Genomic DNA, 19,538 nt, shown 5'->3' on the forward strand with positions numbered 1-19,538 from the left:
CCAATAAGCTTTGTACTGGTTTATTTGCTTTTTAAAAAAAAAAAATCAGCTTCAATTAAAACAGTACGCAGGCACGGCGAAACAGAGCCTCCAGCTGGGAATTAAAACTGACTTCGGTCCCTGGCTTCGTTACCAGCTGCCATGAATGCCCAAGTCCCAGCTTTTGTCACCGCTGGGGCAGGAAGGGCAGGAAGGCTCCTCCCTGCCCCAACACCGTGCCTTGGTTCCTCAGACAAAACCATGCTTCTGTAAGGTTAACACCATCATCTCATCTATTATTATTCTTCTGTTTAAAGGTATTTTCCTCTTTAAAAAGCCAAACACAAATCAAAATGGCTCACTGTGTACCGTTTAGAAATTCACTTTGAATATGCTGGCATCCCCTTTGACTCCTGAATGTCTGAGAAGACCAGCAACCAGTTTCATGTCAGCCCTGCTTCCTGCCTTCAGCCAGCTTCCTGTGACTTGAGGGCAGGTAGCCTTCACATACAGAAGTTCATAAAACTTGTTTTTAAAAAAAAAAATTCGTCAGACCACCACCCCACCTACTCCTGCAGCCTACTCTTGCCACTTCTGGACGTTATTTCCCTTTCTCTCCCCCCACCCACAGTCACAGAAGAGAATCTGATATGGACAAAGCCAGAACATACGCAGAGGTAAAAATACAAATTTTATTCAGAGCACTTAGTGTATTTACAATAGAAAGTTTCTCTCTGAGCAAGGGATGAGAGACTAAAATAAAAAAGTCCACGTTACAAATGTGTGGACAACCTGCACCTGATGCAGGCTAATTGATTTTTGCTACTTCTGCTTGACCCAGGGTAATACCCGTGAGACCGCGATGGCGAGAGCTTGGAGATGGTGCCGAACGGCTCTCACACCCAAGCAGCAATCACAGAATGCAGTCCAGGAAGTAGTGTGAAGTTATTCAACAGCTGCTAAAAAAAATAATATGTATGTACACACACACAGTCCTATCTGCCGTTAGATCAGATTCAGCGAATCGTTCGGACATGGATTAGCAGGTGACACAAGCCTGTGGACCTGTCTGGAAGCATCGATTTGCAGAGGCACTCACACTGCCAGGTACACAGGCACCTGCTCCCCCAGACGCACGCTTTCCTTTCCCCCCTGCACCTGGACAAACACGCAGGCAGGTGTTTCCTTAATGCTATGTTACATGGTTTCCAGGTACAGGGGAAAAAAAAACAACCTTGAGAAAAAAGCACCAACCCTGGCTGGCTCGAAATTCTTATTCCCCTCGAACCTGAGGGAGACGGGGGACGTGGGAAGGATAACGCCCTCCCGTTCCTCACGCAGCCAGCACTTCTGCACCTCCATGACTGTCCTGCCACAGCTGTAACGGGCTGGCACCGGGAGGGGGCAATGCTCTCCCGCTCCCTGAAACCGGCCCGTCCTCCCACCACTTCCCTCGAGTCAGAGTTGGCAATCGAAGGGCTGCAATGTGAGCCAGTTCCACTGTCTGATCTTGCAGAAAAACAGATCTGCAAAAAGTGAGGGAGTACTGCACCATCCGAACAGCCAGCTGAACCAAGTCACCCTACAGGTTCACCCACTGCGTGGTGGGTGGAGCACCTGTTTCAGCAACAACTTGTCCATAGAGTAGCTGATCTATCAAGTCACTCTGAGCTCCTGTTTTCATCTTGGTCAGAGTCCACACACCACTTCCTTTATGAGATGCTTTCCCTCCCTGGGAAAAGGTTTAGTTTAAAGGTGCTGAACTACATGGTGGTTGAGAAGCGAACCTCAGCCTTCCTCCATCATCTGCTGCTGTCTCCAACAAACCCAGCTGAGGAGTGTCAGAAAGACAGGGAGGTATGGGAAAAGGAAGACAGGAAAGGAAGGGAGTTATGATCCTCTCTTAACAGTCATGGCAAGGGCAACTAAGGCAGAGATAGATTAAAGATGTCTGTGGAGGCTGCAAGGTTGTGGAGAGTTCTGGTTCAACAAAGCCTCTTGAATAGCTTCACTGCAGCCACTCAGCTCCATCTGGTTGAGAACACAGCTGATGTGCTCCACAGTTGCAGCATGGCCCATCTGCAGTTTCCACAGTCTAAGCATTTCATACTGGGCGTCTCGAAAACACCGATGCTCCATCTCAGTTCGCTCTAGATCATAGTCGCTCAGACCCAGACGCCTCACAAACTCTTTCCACCGAGATGGCAGTACGTGATCCACCACAGTGTAGAGAATAACAGGGTCTGTGAAAAGAGAAGAAATAATGTGTGAGAACCAGGATTCTGCAGCCTCAAGGAGAATGTGAGTGCTGGATGGTGCCCTGGGACCATGCATTGCCCCATACTGTTCAGGTCTTCTACAGAGCAGTCACACAGACTCGTGTGATGTCCAGACTTGCTCTTATCCCTCAAAAAGCAAGGGGAATGCTTCTATATGCTCTTGTGTAAGGTTGTGAGCAGAGCTGAGCACACGTGCTTAGAGCCTTGCTGCCACATGTTCCTGCCAAAAGAACACTCTGGGTCACCATCCTCGAGGCATTAAGACTGACGGCATGTCACCACATATGACAATCCATTAGGCTGGCAGGGAAAAAGGACAACAGAAAGGCCTTGTGTAGATGTTTAGAATGTACAGGCTCTGGGCACACTTCTGCCTTTGTGCTGTGCCATACACAAAGTATACACACAGGTCACGTACACCAGGTAAGGTCTGTCCAGCATCCTCCTCGCTGCATTGCACCATCAGGTTCCCATCTGCCTGGGGAAGGAGGGAAGGATGGGGGAGTTTCACTTACTGTCTGGAAGCTGCGTCCTCCTGGCAGGTCTCACACAGTCTGGTAACTCCTGCGAACTTTGCGGCGGAGGCGCAGGTGGTGGTGTTGCATTCACTGACAATTCTGTTTCCTTCTGGGACTCGGGAAGAAGGATGCAAATTTCACTTTTTCTTACCTCAACCTGAAAGACACATTTTCTTGGTCCAGAATCACTCGCAGCAGCACAATACACCTGTCTCCTTCAAGGAACCACTAGCTTTATATATTAAAATTTATTCAAGATAGGTGGGGATCAGGTGCTGAAGTTTTAATTCTTCCTGTATGCCTTGTCTGAGCAGAAGGCACCAAGCATTTCTTTCCAGCAGAACCCAAGGAGTTTAACCCTCTTTTGGCTCAAAAACTGGTAGTCTGAAAAAAATACTTCTATACAAAATCAGGTAAGGCTGGGACCCACCACCACCACCCTTCTAGAAGCTCCACATGCCACCTTTCCCATCAGCCTTCTCTGTAAGGCTGTGGAAATCCCACCTCAACTACTGCTTGGGCCCTCTTAATTGCAGAACAACATTGGACCTGAGAAAACACTGTGAAGCAGCACTGAGAGGCTTGTGGGGTCAAGATCTGAAGTGAAGTAAAATTAGTTAAAACCTCCAAGCTTGGAGTATATAGGGAAAAAAAGGGATTAAGGCCCAGCTATCTGGAAAAAAAAAAAAAAAGCATCCAGGAAGAAAAGAGCAAAAAGCCAGGAGTTTGAAAAGCATCCTCTAGAAGAGGGGAAGTAGAATGAAGTAGAATGTTAATGGCTCCACCTCTACAGAAAGAGACTTCTGAATTAAACAGCCCTAATACTCAACTCATTTGAAAATACAAGGCCTGAAAACAGCCCATGGGGAAAAAAATATTACTCTGGATCCCAGGCTAACATAGTTGAAAGCAGAATGAAAGCTCTTCTACCCATCAGCTTTGCTCACCTCAGATACTGGTTCCTTGGTTGTCTGTGGCAAAGAAACTTTAAATGAAAAAAAGAACAAAGAAAGTAGAAATTATTTTCACTTCCTCTCGTCCCAGAGGAAACAGGAAAGCAGCTATTCACAATCCTGCCCTCAAAAAGGCTTTATAGCAAAATACACGTCCCAGCAACGAGCTCACACGCACTTCCAGTCACAGCTACGGGCATGGCTGCAGAGTTGTAAGAACTGCACCAGTAAGCTTAGCTATCGAGTTCTCGTGTTCCTCTGGCCTTGCAGCAAAGCAGAGCGACAGGATCCCACTTTTTCCCCTCACATCTGCACACATTCACACACACACAGAGAATGATATCTGTCCCAATTAGTATCACTGCATATGCTGCTGTACTCACCACAGGAGTAGAAAGATGATGCTATCCCATTTTTCTGAACCAGCTTCACTACTTTATTTACAATGTAGAGGACAGAGATAACTCCAAATATTGCAACGATGATGCCAAGGACAAGGTTCCCATCTGGACAAAAGGGAGAGGGCAAATGAGTGAGGGAATCAAAGGAAGAGGTAAGTGCTAGAGGAATAACAGCAAGTGAAGATGTGCAAATGGTAGGGAGAAAAAGAATAATGGTTTGAGAGAGTGGAGAAAATAACACTTTACAAAAGGCATTAACAGAACAAAAGCCCACCCTGGAAAGGTTCCACTGTCCCTCAGTTCCACCAGTACTTACTCAGCCCAGATGAAGTCGGTGAGGTAGTCACTGGGCTATGACACTGCAAGCAGTCTTCTCCAGTGCAGCTGAAAGAGCAAATCAGAGAGGTGAGAATGCATGAAATGAAACACCAGCCATTAGCGACAATCCTACGTAACAGGCAAGTCAAGATGAGCCTGCACTGCAGAGCAACGCAGTGCGGCTAGTGACTTTGGGTTCTTAGTGGGCTGATACCTACACATAGAAGACCAGGGGTGTCAGAGGGGATTGCCCTCTGATTTGCCCCAGAAAAGCAGAATGTTGTAAAGATATGTCAAGATGGACAGAGCCTTCAGAAAAATCTCCTCCTCTGGTGGTGCCTGTGTCTGCTGTCTCTCCTGCTCAGTGGACAGGCATACACAGGAAAAAAGCTCACCTGTTGCAAGACTTGCAAACATTATTAAGTGTCAGGAAGAATCCAGGCTTGCACCTGCAAATTGTGTCTCTGTCCTTTGAACCTGTAGAGAAAAGAAGAAACTGTTGCCATAATCTGCACAGAGAAGAAAATAAAAGGAAAAAAATCCACTCCAAGATGGGGGAGATTATCCCTCTGAGCTTGGAGAACTGCTTCTGAAGAAGAGCAAGAAGATTCGGTCTGAGGACAGGGTTGGGGGAGGACAAAATAATAAAAAATAAGGGTACCACTGTCCTGGTAGGTCAGGGGCCTCTGTAGAGGCTTGGAAAGGGACTAAAATTACAGTGCAGCTGAAATTGGTCTAACGGATAATGACGGTTCCAGTGCAAAAGTGGGGAAAGTCACTCAAGTTCAAGCGTGACAGGAAGGGGAAATCACATTAGTCAGGCAAAGATGAGAGAGAAGTGGTCCCTAAGCAGCTGGGAGTGGTGAGGAAGTCAGTTCAGGGCAGGGAGAAATCACTTCAACCCACGGGACACATTCGCTTTTGTGATCTGCTATGCTGCGAGTGGAAGGGGTAAGAAATGAAAGAGCTGTTGCTTCTAAGGAAGTCACACTGTGGAGACCGAGTAACACAGGTGTGGGGGGGAGCAAACGAGAATAGTGAGGGAAGGAAATAAAAGCTGCATCAGGGAAGGGAAAAAGGTACTAGAACAAGCAGCATGTATTCTGTGGCAAGCAAGGGACAGGGCTAAAACAGTTCTACATCAGCCAAGAGGGAAGGAAATTGCTCAAGGACGGTGTACGATGATGACCCTCGAGGACAGGCATAAGTGCGGAAACAGAGAGAAAGGTTACCGAGCACCAGAGGGAACGCGTTCACCAGCGAGACAGCAAGCCTCACATTAGGCAGGGCAAGAGATGGGAAAGGGATCAGGAGAAGCAGAATTCATGAAGAGGGGACAGCTTTCGGAAAACAAGGTAAGGAACATTTACGGGAAATTAACAGAATTAGACTACAGCACAGAGGAGAGGGCAGCAAGCAGTATTTGATTAGGATCTCTGATTCCTGACTGGAGATTAGGCAGCTTGGGACAGCTAACATGGGTGCTTCTCCCACACGCCTGCACCATCCCCAGGTCACACCCAATGCCACTGGGTACAGTTCAGCTTTACCTGAGCAGCTCTTTACTTTAAAACGCTGCACAGTATGCTGTGGTGGTTCACCAGCCGACTGGCAAACAGTTCAGCTGGGCACTGGGACCAGTCGTATTTTCAGCAATTGTACTCAAAGTGCTTCCAGCAGTTGCAAAGAGAAATACAATGACCATCAGGAGAAAGACAAAAATAGGAAGGCAAAGGGAGAATCTGCTCTAGAGCATCATAAAGACCTTGCTTCAGTACGTGCAAGGCAAAGGTACCAAAATTAAGTAGAAAATTTCTCCTCACAACAGCCCAAACCAAGAAAATGTTCAAGGACAAAAGGAAGGTAGAAACTGTGACAGAAAACAGGTATTGATGCCAAGGCAGGCAAAAAATGGCAGTCTTTCTGGGGAAAGGCAGCAGGCAATACCAAGAGTTGTTCCAAAACTACAATCACTTCAGGGCAAGGCATTGCAGGGTCCGGAGAGCACACAGAGGGCTGCTGATGTCTGCCCTAGTACAGTATATCCGTACTGGAGCCATATCCGTGCCATACTCACAGTTGGCAATAATCCCATTGACACAGGAGCTGCAGTTCCTACACTGGAAGAGATCGGACAGGCCAATCTGATATTGATTCTTCCGACAACCGCACACGGTATCTTGCTTTGGGGTGCAGGGGGACTCTACTATCTGCTGGAATTCTGAGGAAAGAAAGGAGAATTGATTATTCCAATCTCTTCCTTCACCTTCAGCTGACAGCATTGTTATGATAGCAGGTGTTGTTATCCCCTAATCTTCCCAGAAAAAGGCTAAAAAGGCCTGCAAACTGTGCCTCAGACTGTACTCATTTTATAACCCTTATTCCTGCTGCCCTAGATCTCTTCCTCTGCACTGTCCTTCTGCCCCTTCAATTGCTTACTTTTCCAAGCTTCCTCCACCAGCTCTCCACCCCTTCGAGCACCCAACCTGCCACTACCACCCATTTTCCTCAAATCCTACAGATAACTCACCTGCACGGCAACGTGTACACTGGAAACATTTAGACATGGTGTTATCAACAGCTGTGAACGTGCCATTAGCACACGGAAGACAGACAGGTGCCTGGTCAGGCTGATCACAGTCTTTTTCTTTGTAGGTACCTGCAAGAAAAATCACTTAACAGAGCTCTAACAGGAAGGCAAACGTGTTGTCATAGGGAGGATGGGAGTCACTGATTCCTCAGTGAAATTCTGATGGTGTAAGGACTGAGCATGCTTCCTCTCACCAGCGTAAAGGACACTAACAGTCCAAAAGAGTCAAGGAATATGAATTTATCCAGGTAGGGACAGGTACCAAGGAAAGGGAGCGCTGATGTAGATGTAGGACTGAAACAGTTTATGGAGTGCTGGACAGGGAAATGCCTCTAAGGTGAAGGTCACTATTACTTATTTTACTTACCTGCATGGCACCTCATACAGCAGTGCGTCTCTCTGGGATGTAGGTATTGTCCCAGATGACACTGCACCTGCCTCTTTTCTCTCCTCACGGGGTTAGAGGGGTCTCTTCCATCCAAAGCTGCCCGATGGACTTGCAGTGTATATGGCACTGGAGAAATTTCTACAGATTCCTTCGTCAACATGCAGACAAATGTCAGGATAACCTGTAAATACAGAAGGAGAGGGAGAGAGAGGGAAAGAAACAAGGTAAGAAAACATCATATCCCCTTGCAGACAGTACAGCTGACTTCAGCACTTAAAATTAAATGTTATTATAACAGTGAGTTCAATTGACTTGACCAATTCTAGTATCAGGACCCTCCACAACAAAAGTGTGTGGGGAGATTATTTACAAAAAAAAACCCCAACAAACCGATGCCTGTCATCTGTGTTATTAATACACCATACAAATGTGACAAACTGGTTGTATATAAAGCAAGTAATTTTAATAATGTGCAATTTATGGATGGAATGCCTTGAAAAAGCTGCATCTTGCAAGAAAGTTACTCAAGAGCAAAGGAATCATTTTATTAAGGCAGGCACTAAGACAGACCATCCAGAAACAGTTTCAGAGAGAAGGCAGCATCCAGGACTTGCAGTTCGACTGAACAAATAAACGAAAAGGGAAGTTTGAAATAAGAAGGCAGAGGAGGATCTCACTGCTTGCAAAGTACAGAAAAGCTTCCAAAACTCCTCCTGAGCAAGCCAGCCCTAGAAACGTGGGAAAGTTTGGGTTTCAACTTCTCCCCATCAAACATACATTCTTCCTTTTAAACTGCAGCTGTTTATTCAGTCTGAACAGTCTGCCACAAAAATGTGCACTTTTTTCTTTTGTTACTTCCTTTAAGATTTACCTGTTATTCTTCATTTTAAAGATGACGATTGTCAAGAATTTTAACAGAAATATTAAGATTTGCATGACTATAAGTCTGTGCACACACACATGTACATACATGGGAAGGAACAGCAGAACAAAGGGTTAAAAGAACAGCTTGTACTAATAATGAAGGACACCATTCCATGGACATTGTTTTCAGCACACTATTCCCAGCAGTGAAATTGAGTAATGTGCTGTCTATGTCATGGCCAAAAGGTCTACATTCTGGTAAGACTGCAACAGAGATGACTTCAGCAGAAGGCCCTGCACTGGGAGGATGGTAACAAGATTGCAGCATATCACAGACACGATTCCTTTGCCTCTTGGCCCAACAGAAAAACAGACCCTAGGCATGATTTTCAAACGTGCATTCAGACAAGGAAAAAAAACCCCATACACTAACAAAAAGGTAGGGGGGAAGAAAAAAAAGAAAAAACAAAACCAGGAAACAACTTGGCCCAAGATTTACAGAGCCTGAAGTCAGCAAGTTTCTACGGCAAAGGCCCATCCCATACCAGCTGACGACTCCTGAAGGGTATGACGGACTTGTCCAAAAACTAGTTTGTAGTGCCATGAAGAACCCCAGCAGCACGATGAAGACTTGACAGCCAGTGTCCCTTGTCGCCTGCGTTGCATGCAAGTGATCCTGGCCACACTGTCTGGACATACACGTGTTGGCGCTTCTAAGTACGTCACGGAGAGTGTGTGCCAGTGTAGTCTGTGCATCAGATCATGCCAATGCATGAAAACCTACTAATTTTTTTGCAAGTAAATACAACCCTGCCCCATTCATACAATCTCACACTGAGTTTTACTACACTAACTTCCCTACATTGTAATGTTTTCCCAGCTTGCTTTTTTGAAAGTGGTAAGACGCCTAGGTGTACATGCACAGCTTCACAGTTCCATTTCTTTTTGTTTTTTCAGCTAGGAGAGCTATAGCAAAAGCAAAGTAAACCAATAAGGGTAAACCACAACGCTGATAGCAATATTGTGGTTGCAAACTTAAGAAAAGATATGCAGAACGAGATGGCTATGACAGCCCCATGCTGTCCTATTTCCCTCTCAAAATTAAAGCCTTAGGGGAGAAAGGTACATACAGGAAAGCAACTTCAAACCTCAGGAAGGATAGGACTCCGCAACTCTGACAAAGCAAAACCCCATTTTTCAGAGAGCTCTGACATACAAAGACATGTTCAACAGACCAGATGCTAAAATGGTGAACAAGAAAAAGAGAACCACATATTTAAATCGCTATTGTCTCAGACTTAATTAGCTGACCACAGGATAAATGCGAGCACTCTAACAACAATTCGGTAAGAAATAAAACTTGTTTCAGCAGCTGACAGTCTTACAAGACTGCTTGCTTGCAGGAAAATGGGTGAAAGATCATTCACGCAGATGGTCTGACAGCAACAATAATAAAATCCTGATTTACTTGCCAATGATTAATCTCCTGACATGGGAACATATACTGCCAGCCCTTAAGTCAGACAAGTCAGCAACAGAAACAGAGGAAAACATCAAAGATCAAGCCAAAAACACACATAAAATTGGCCAGATATACCTTCAAAACCAAAAGAAAACAGGGCAGGTGTTTTTCGTTTTTCAGATTAAGTGAAAGCTTGCCTGTAAGTGTAATCAGACCAGAGTTAACACACTATTACTAATCAAAATCTGAGGAACAGAGTCACAGACCACAAGTGACTCACAAACCAATGACTTGGCATTCCAGAAAAATCATTCACATGTCAGAAAAAAAAAAACACCACCATCTTAAGCATCTCTCCAAGCCATTCATCAGTACACTGATTTATACCAGTGACAGACTCAAAGTTCAGGAAATACATGAAATTAGAACAGACTATTTCAGTTGGAAGGGACCTACAACAATCATCTAGTCCAACTGCCTGACCACTTCAGGGCTGACCTGATGTTAAAGCACGTCGTTAAGGGCATTGTCCAAATGTCTCTTCAACACTGGCAGGCTTGGGGCATCGACCACCTCTCCAGGAAGCCTGTTCCAGTGTTTGACCACCCTCTCGGTAAAGAAACGCTTCCTGAAGTCCAGTCTGAACCTCCCCCAGTGCAGCTTTGAGCCATTCCCACGCATCCCATCACTGGATCCCAGGGAGAAGAGCTCAGCACCTCCCTCCCCACTTCCCCCCAACCCCAGCAAGCTGCACAGAGCAATGAGGTTGCCCCTCAGCCTCCTTTGCTCCACACTAGACAAGCCCAAGGTCCTCAGCTGCTCCTCACAGGCCATGCCTTCCAGCCCTTCCACCAGCCTGGCTGTCCTCCTCTGGAGGCACTCAAGGACCTTCACACCCTTCCCAAATGGTGGGGCCCAGAACTGCACACAGAACTCGAGGTGAGGCCACATCAACGCTGAATACAGTGGGATAATCACCACTTTTGGCAGGCTGGTTGTGCTGTGTTTGATGCACCCCAGGACAGGCTTTGCCCTCTCTGCTGCCAGGGCACGCTGCTGACTCAGATTGAGCCTGCTGCTGACCAGCACCCCCAGGTCCCTTTCTGCAGGGCTGCTCTCCAGCCACTCCTCTCCCAGTTTATACTTGTGCCCGGTGTTACTCCATCCCAGGTGCAGAATCCAGCATTTGGACCATTTACCATTGCCTGATGCTCCAATCTATCTAGATGCCTCTGCAAGGCCTCTTGTCCCTCAAGACAGTCAACAGCAGCTCCCGGTTTGGTACCATCAGCAAACTGGCTAATGGTGCATTCAACTCCTGCATCCAAATCATTGATAAATATATTGAACAGAACTGGCCCTAAAATTGAACCCTGAGGAACACCACTGGTGAGTGGTTGCCAGCCAGCTGTAGCCCCATTCACTAAGCACTGAAGCCTCAAGTCATTGATACTAGCTCACCAAGGCAAAGTTTAGAGGTCTTCTGCAACTGAAATAAGGTGGTTTACCATTGTTAGATTTACAACATGCTCAGATTCCACTCACCAGGAGAAAGAACTAGTACCTACTAACCAATGCTGCACAGAAAAGTGGACAGCATGTATTACTTAAGCCAAATGCTAATTCAAACCAAACCACATCATGCACACCACATTCACATTTTTAGTGAGCGACGATTGCCCGGGGTGGGGTGGCAGTCAGTAGAAACTCTAGGTTTTACTTTTGAAACTGCTGTAGAAATAAACAAATTATGGCAGATGAAAACCAGAATGCTGCTTGCTTAAATCATTCTACCCCTCTGGGTGACAGCTATGTGCCCCACACATTCTCCTCACATGTGAGGCAACCCTATTTCCTTCTCATGTCTCATGCCAGCACTTACTGCCCAACAGCTACAGTGAAAAAAAAAAAACACTGCACAAGCCCAAAAGCTCTTCTGTGCAAAATTTTGGCAGCTGTGACAGGAGTTAGGATACCCCTGCACCACCTTCAACCTCAAATATTCTTGAATTACTGCCACCGCTACAATTCATACCGTTGCTGTAGCTGCTGCCTCACCAGACCACGCACAGAGAACTGCAAGTGAGGTGACATCTCTGCAAGATTTAGTGAAAGAAAGAAAGAAACGGCAAAGAGAAAAGTTAAGAATGCCATGGGTCTCTCATGCACTGTAGTAGCCCTGCTGTGACCTGCAAGGCTGCTTGCCCTCAGGGAGCAGGGCGGAGGAGTCAGGTACAGCACACGCAGGTGTTTGACAGTATCACGGGAAAGAGAGGATGGAGAGGGTGCTGCTGGGAGCAAGATTCCTCTCTCCTAGAAGGCCAGTGGATGCCTACCAGTGTCCGGAGTGGACTGAGGCTGGTCACAGAAAGCAAACTGAGTGGGAAGGGGAGGATTAGCATTAGACAGGTGGGACGCGATTCCTGCCCCGACACACAGCGCCTTGAGACCCCGCGCCTGTTCACCCGAACTAACAGGAATGCAATACTTGCTGGAGCAGACGCTCGGGTGTTAGTAATCCAAACAATTCAAATATTGCCCATCACTAGGCTACTGTTTAAAACAGTTCCAAATTCATTATTTCTAGAGTTTAAATCTCCTGAATACAAAAGTATAAAGATGAAACTTTCACAATAAAACAATTTTATAAAACCAAATGCGTTGTTAAAATCCAGAGATTATAAGGCTTACTCCTTTTTTTGTACACACCTAAATATTTATCATGTAATAAAGTGCTTCCCCACCAACAGCTTATTCAACTGCTTCTCTCAAAGACTTCCACTTTGCAAATTCAATTTTTAAACTAAAGAACTACCTGCAAATAAAAGGCATTACAAGTCATTAGAATTTCTCATATATTTAATAGAAACTCCTCTTTGCTTAAGAGTTCTATGTGACACATAACAATGCACAAGTAATCCACATAAGTCATCTGTAAGCCTTTTAGGTGAGTCATAAAAAATTAGCCAGCTTGGAAGTTCAGAAGGAAACAGACATCCTGCTCAGAGTAATGGGCTACCAAAGAAATCAGGGTGCAAGACCACCCTTATGTTCTTTGACTGCTTCTGCCATTTCCAGAAGCTCTTTGAGGTTTGCATTTTTTCAATCTGCTATACAGAGATGCACGGGAAACCAGAACTTCTGCTTTATACATTAAGAAATGTGTATTAAAGCAACATTTACAGGAAGCTTTTCTCATTGCTCATTAAAACCTGGAAAGGTCAAAAGAAGAATACAAGAGCTATTATTATAAATAATCCTCCATTTTATGAAGATCAGATGGAGGAAATGGTGTATTCTAGGCATTGTATAAAACCAAGAGACTAATAGCTTTCATGCAATGAAGAAAGGTCTTAGAAATCTTGCTTTAAAAAAAACCCAAAAACTGTGATTTATCTATAAAGATTGTGAACTTCACATCATAAAATGTGTGTATATATGCAGTCTATAGTCAGAAGTTTTTACTTCATATTAGCAGAGATAAATTAAGAGTGAAGAAGTCAGTAGGTAATCACAACTGTAAGAAAATAACTTATTAATTTTTCTTTGGAGGATACAGTGGTGAACACTATGTCAGAGTCCCGAGTCACAGACAGGTGACACCCCCACAGTTCGGCTGCCTGTGTTCAGGGCTGAGTCGGACAGCAGAGCTGTACAGCCTCGCATCAGAGCACCACTGGAGCAAGAGCTGTGAGAAGCCTGGGCGAGGGCATCCCCCTTCAATCCCCAGCTGATTTTCAGCTGGGCACAAGCTCCTGGCTCTCGCCCGCGCTGTGCCACAGCCATGCTCACGCCCCTCAACAGTGACTCACCAGGCGAACTTTTTAAGAGTCAGATAATCGTGCGTGCCGAATCCTGTTCATTGGAACTGTTGTACTCCTGTTCGTTTTAATAGAGAAATGTAGCGGCATCACTTTGAGATGCACTTTCTACTGTCAGGTTTGAGACTGCAACAGAAAGGCCTGTGTTACCAAGGGTTCAAAGAAAGCACTCAGTTGTCCAGGGATGAGGCCAAGACTATGGAAAAGAATACCAGACATCTGTCCCAAATAAAAGCAATGCCCCCTCGTGATGACAAAAGAAAATGGATAAGCAGGGAACTAAGTGACAAAATTGGTTTTACCCCAAATAACATTAGCAATGCAGAAAACAGATTACTTAATAAAAAGTACGGGAAACGCATCCAAACCGACAGTACTGATTACCTGAGAGAACTTCAGTTACCACATAACTGAAATTGGCACAGACCCAGATATCAGCATGTTCCATCTGGCTAGCAGTGGACGGTCACCAAAAATAGAAATTAAAATTAGATTCGCAAGCGGATAAAAAGTGGAACAAACCTGGTTGGACAAAGCAATCAGAAATGCAATCAAATGCTATGAATTATTAGGAAAAGATTGGAGAACAAAACAGAAAGTGTTGTTATGCCAATGTATATATCCATAAAGGTTTGAATCCAGACTGTAGTTCTGGTCCCCAAACCTGAGAACATAAATTAATCCAGATACAATACAGAGGAAGGTAACAAAGATGATCAGTGGTACAGAATGGCTTCCACAAGGGGAATGATTAAAAATATTTGCCTGTAAAAGAGACAGCTGAGCAGAGGATACTACAACAGGCTCTAAAGTCACCAATGCCATGGAGAAGGTGAACTGGAATCACTGTTCCCCATCTCTTCCAAAGCAGGAACTAAGAGGCATCATACAAAACAAGCAGGAGACAGGTTCAAACGAAATACAGGGAGGTACTTTCTTCAGCCAACACATAGCTGAGGTGCGGGACTCCCTGCCAGAGTGCTGGGGGTGCCAGAAACGCACCTGGGATCCAAAAGTGATCATTACACCCATCAGCAGAATAAAAAACACACTCAGGGGTCCAAAATATGAAGACACCATTTTGACTCAGGAATTCCCACAGTCACAGATCACTGGAAGCGAGGAAAGTATTTTTATTTTTCATTGCTGTACGCTTGCCCTGCTCTAAAACCCTTGGTAGACTGTTGGCCGCTACTGGAAATGGGAAGGTAGACCCAACAGTTCCTTCTTACAATGCACTTGGTGGCTTTGCTTTCAATTTTTATATAACATAGCATCTAACTTCAAAATCGCAGTTCCTCCCTTTAACTTCAAAAGGAATCAATGCCAGAAGCACCCTGCTGGTTATTTTGTCTTTTTTCTTCATGAAACTGAACTGCCTTTGATAAATGAAACTGCCGAGTGGTTTTTTGGTTTAGTTTGGATTTTTCGTTTGTTTTGGTTTTGTTTTTTTTTCAAACGAGGTAGAAAACATAGCAGCCTCAGCGAGGACAGCTGCCATTTTTTCCACTGTGAAAGTTCGGAGTGTGCAGGGAAAACACAGAGGACCTGGAAACGAGGTTAAGGACACGTAAAAAGAGCAAATGCATGGAAACAAGCTACAGGAAATTCTGAAGAATCAGAGGAAACAAAAGAATCAGAAAACTAGAAACGGGGCATCAAGGGAGTAAGAAAGGCCACGAGAGCAAATGTAGGATGATATGGAAATTCAATGGAAGATGGAAGGGCGTGCAACAGAGTGAGAATTGTAACACTGAAAAAACTAGTATGATTTTATGGAAAAGATAAACCTTACTTGTGACGAGCGAGTGTGGTCTTATTGAGAACATGTAAATAGGAGGGGGAAAATGTCCTCAAAAAGTAAGAGAAATCCCACTCAAGGACACTCTTCCTCCAGCGTATTATTTAACTGAAGAGAATATAATGAATTTGGGGAATCTAATGTGGTTTTTTGTGCATTTTATTGGCAATAACATGGATAACAGCACACACAGAATCTGAATTACAGCAAAATATGTGCACCACTGTACTGAAGTCAGAAATAGTGTTTTGCAGGTTTGCTAACTGCTTTGAAATCTATATGTAAGTCAACAGTTTATGTATGCTACCTAGGTCCTGAGATGGTAAGTGATCCACAGTTAGAATCAGGGTGTAAAATGCACCTACTCCACAGTTTTAGTTGTGTTGTCCTGCCAGTGCTAGCTGTAACTCTATTACCTGGTTTCCAAAAGCTTCCAAGTGTGAAAAATAGAACTTCTGGAAGAAGGTAACTCTGAGTAGGGCAGTCACAACTTCTTGACAGCAAATAAACCAACACTACAAGCCCAGTGCAGTCAAGTGCAAGTGTTTGTTACTAGAATGCTCAGGTATTTAGGGATAAAAGGTTTGATCCTGTAACTTCCGTACCAGAATTTACAGCCATGTCACAACGCTAAGTGACATCACAACTTTTATCACACATCGGCTGATACTGGACGATCATTCACCTCTAGCCGTCAGGATATTCATAACACTCAAATTTCTTTCACGAGTGACTTTTTCACCCGCAAAATTACAATGAAGAGCTTAAAAATCTTGACCTAAGATACCCAAGAAAGCTAAAGAAGGTTTACCGCAAAGGTGAACTCGCTTTTAAACAAATCCCGTGGTTTGGGGCGTAGGTACAGCCCACCACTCCTTGTTTAAACAACCGCAGAACGGCGACTGAGCTTCCCCAGCTTCAGCCACAGCAACGCGCCCAGCCCGTCCCGGGCCGCACGGCCGCAGGCACCCGCGGCACAGCCAAGCGGAGCCGCCCGAGTCAGCAGCGGCTCGTCCGCCCCGCCGGCAGCCGGCCCCGACCCCCGCACACCGGCGGCGCCCAGCCCGGGCGGCTCCGCGCCCCCAGCTGGCCTCGGCGCCGGGGTAGCCCCAGGCTCCAGGAAACCCTCCGCCATTCCTGTAAATCCAGCCTCCTTCTCCCCGGCTCGGGGATAAATCCCGGAAGCGGCGGCGGCGGCGAGCCCAGCGGCGGGCGGGGAGGCAGGCAGGGAGCGAGCACCGCCGGCCTCGCCTCGCCTCACCTCCGTGGCCCCGCAGCGCCGCTGCCCGGCGACGCCGCCCGCGGCCAGGTGACGGCGGGCCAGGCGCGGCTCGGCTTCCCGATCGCCCGCCGCCGCTCCGGCCGGCCCGGCACCGGCCTGCCCCGCCGCCGCGACCGCCCGCCTCGCCCCTCCGCAGGGGAAAATGGCTCCCCGGGCGCTGCCTTGGCGCGGGGCTGCCGTGAGCGAAACCACAGCCCCCGGGGAGCGGGAGCAGAACGCGGGCTGTCCGCGGACCGCGAGGAGCGGCGAAGGGACCCCGGGCCTGGAAGCCCCGCGGCGGCGGCGGGCACCGCGCTGCAGCCCCGCAGCCCCCCTGCAGCTCCGGGGGAACGGCCCGCGAACCGGAGCCGCCGCCGGCCGGGGCACGGTCCCGTCCCGCGGGGAGCGGCGAGGCCCCCCCGCCGCCACTTACCGTCCCCAGCGAGCCGCAGGGCAGCACCGGGCCGCGCATGGCTCCGCGGCCGGCTACGTCCCCATGGCAGGGCTCCCCGCGTCCAGAGGAAGCCGCCCCACCCCGGCCCGGCCCCGGGCTTCGCCGGAGCAGCGCGGAGCGAAACCAGCCCGTCTCCCGCTTCCTGCCAGCGGCAGCAGAGAGGGCGGCGAGCGGGAGGCGGCCCGGCCCGGCCCCGCCCGCCGCAAACCCGCTGCCGGCACCGGCTTGCCTCGAACACGGAGATGGACGAGGCGCAGAGAGGCAACGGACGGTGTGCGGCCGGCTGAAGCCGCCAGAAAACAGACGGGAAAGGAGCCAGAGGGGGCTCGGCGTGGTCTTAAACCCCCCTGACGTGTGAGCCTCTCGCCCGTCAGACACACTCTCCTCTTAATGCGAAGTTCACGTGAAACTCAACCATGTAGCTCTAAGAAAATAACTCTCTGCATCTCGCCTGCCTTGCCAGCACCAGCACACGGAGCTGTGGGAGCGGGTCCAGAGGAGGCCACAAAGATGATCCGAGGGCTGGAGCACCTCTCCTACAAGGAAAGGCTGGGAGAGTTGGGGCTGTTCAGCCTGGAGAAGGCTGGGGGGAGACCTCATTGTGGCCTTCAGTACCTGAAGGGGGCTGTAGGAAAGATGGGGAAAACATTTTCATCAGGGTTTGTTGTGACAGGACAAGGAGCAATGGCTTTAAACTACGGGAGGGTAGATTTAGACTAGACGTAAGGAAGACATTTTTTACAGTGAGGGTGGTGAAACACTGGCACAGGTTGCCCAGAGAGGTGGTAGAGGCCCCATCCCTGGAAATATTCAAGACCAGGTTGGACAGGGCTGAGCAACCTGGTCCAGTTGAAGATGTCCCTGCTCACTGCAGGGGAGCTGGGCTAGATGACCTCTAAAGGTCCCTTCCAACCCAAAGCACTCTGTGATTCTATGATTTATCAATCAGCCAAAACTAGCATATTTAGAGTATGTATACCCATCCTGCGCCTTTTCGTTGCAAACACGCATTTTCTTGTACACCCCAGCGAACTGGCTGCACTGACATTGCAAATCTAACAGCGCAGCGCATGCAACACTCTGCAGGAGCTCTGCTTCGTTTAATGCACGCTGTGAACAATGGTGTTTAAAAAAAATACAGTAAGGAGTAAGCGGCTAAATGATAAAGAACTCTGTTTCTTGCGTATTAAAGCCTCACCCTCATGTTGTTCCAGAACGTCTCCCCCCCCCCATTTTCTGCAATTGTCGCTGTACTAGTCAAAGGCATTGAGCTACTATGCATTGTTTTGGAAGAATATTCTCTTTTCATGTGTGTAAGCCCAAAACACGTGTATGATTCACTCTATGCACTGCCTGAATCACTGCAGACAAAGCCAAACACCTCCAGGGGCTGTGTCTGCTCCAGGGTTGCTTTTCTGCTGCATGGAAGCCAGCAACGGCACGAGCCCAGGACAACGTAACGAGGGCCACACGGCAACAGCACGTGCACAGAACAAAGGGACAAAGTAATGAGGGCCACACGGCTACACAGCTCTCTTCCGCACTTGAGGCTTGGAATGGCTCTGCCTGTCCAGCAGCAGGTTGCAGGAGGGAAGGAAAGGGCAGAACAAGCTGTTACCGGGCTGCAGCCATCTCCAGGGACAGAGGTGGGAAAGATTTACCACGTTTTGTCTAGTTCAGTCCCTCACCTTCAACAAGGAGCCCCTAAAGGAGAAATTCTCGTGCGCCAATGAGTACATTCTGCGAAGGAAGAACTCACATTTTTAATGGTTTGTTTCAGAGTTACCACATACTGCCACATGAGTGGATGAGGCACCCCCTTCCATCTTCATGGAGCTTCAGCCTCCCAAAAAAAAAGAAAGAAAAAGCATTTTTCTAGAACCACACAAGTGTCAGAGAAATCCCCACAAACGTTCATGTTTGAGCCTTGCCACAGTTCGGACAGGGGAGAGCGATCTCGCAGCCCCGCCATATGTTTGACATTTACTTTAATGTCAAATGCATCAGCGAGCATCCACTTCCCAGTTTTCACCAGCACTGGCGAGCCCACGCCACACTCCGTCCCTCCCTCCCTCCCTCCCCCCCCGCCGCCCGCCAGGCCCCTCAGTGCTTCCCGAGGCGATGACGTGCCGCCAAGGGCACCGAGCCCAGCTCCCCACCCTCCCGTCACACAGCCGCTGGACTTCGGCTCGTCTGTCAGCGCGGCCAGCTGCCTCCAGCCCTGCAGAGCCCTCCGGGGCTCCCGTTCCCCGCCAGCCCCGTGCGTGAGGGACGGCCCCGGTGGCTGAGGGGCCTCCCGCTGCCCTTGCGGTACTTCTTACCTCAGGGGCGGCTGCGGCCCGCCCACCCGCGCGACGCCCCGAAGCCGAGGGGCGGTGACCGCCCCCGCGCACCGCCCGCCGCGGGGGCGGTGGCGGCGGCGATTGGCCGGAGGGGAAGGAGGGGGCGG

The 19,538-nt window shown here is 48.0% G+C and overlaps 1 protein-coding gene across 2 annotated transcripts; it reads right to left on the reverse strand.

Annotated features, from left to right (window-relative positions):
* Nucleotides 1-657: 657 nt before the first annotated feature.
* TNFRSF1A (TNF receptor superfamily member 1A) lies at nucleotides 658-19,132 on the reverse strand. Of its 2 annotated transcripts, none has more exons than XM_075437485.1 (10): nucleotides 18,849-19,132; nucleotides 7,406-7,607; nucleotides 6,979-7,107; nucleotides 6,526-6,669; nucleotides 4,844-4,925; nucleotides 4,447-4,514; nucleotides 4,113-4,235; nucleotides 3,724-3,761; nucleotides 2,774-2,933; nucleotides 658-2,222 (listed from the first exon to the last, which is right to left on the reverse strand). In XM_075437485.1, exons 1-10 carry the CDS (start codon nucleotides 18,888-18,890, stop codon nucleotides 1,921-1,923), a joined length of 1,290 nt encoding a protein of 429 aa, XP_075293600.1. In that variant the 5' UTR covers nucleotides 18,891-19,132; the 3' UTR covers nucleotides 658-1,920. The 2 variants fall into 2 exon arrangements, with proteins under 2 accessions (XP_075293600.1, XP_075293609.1); XM_075437494.1 differs by lacking the exon at nucleotides 18,849-19,132 and adding an exon at nucleotides 17,069-17,233.
* Between the last annotated feature and the right edge of the window lie 406 nt (nucleotides 19,133-19,538).

Source organism: Opisthocomus hoazin, chromosome 1 (assembly GCF_030867145.1).
Source record: "Opisthocomus hoazin isolate bOpiHoa1 chromosome 1, bOpiHoa1.hap1, whole genome shotgun sequence".
NCBI lineage: Eukaryota > Metazoa > Chordata > Aves > Opisthocomiformes > Opisthocomidae > Opisthocomus > Opisthocomus hoazin.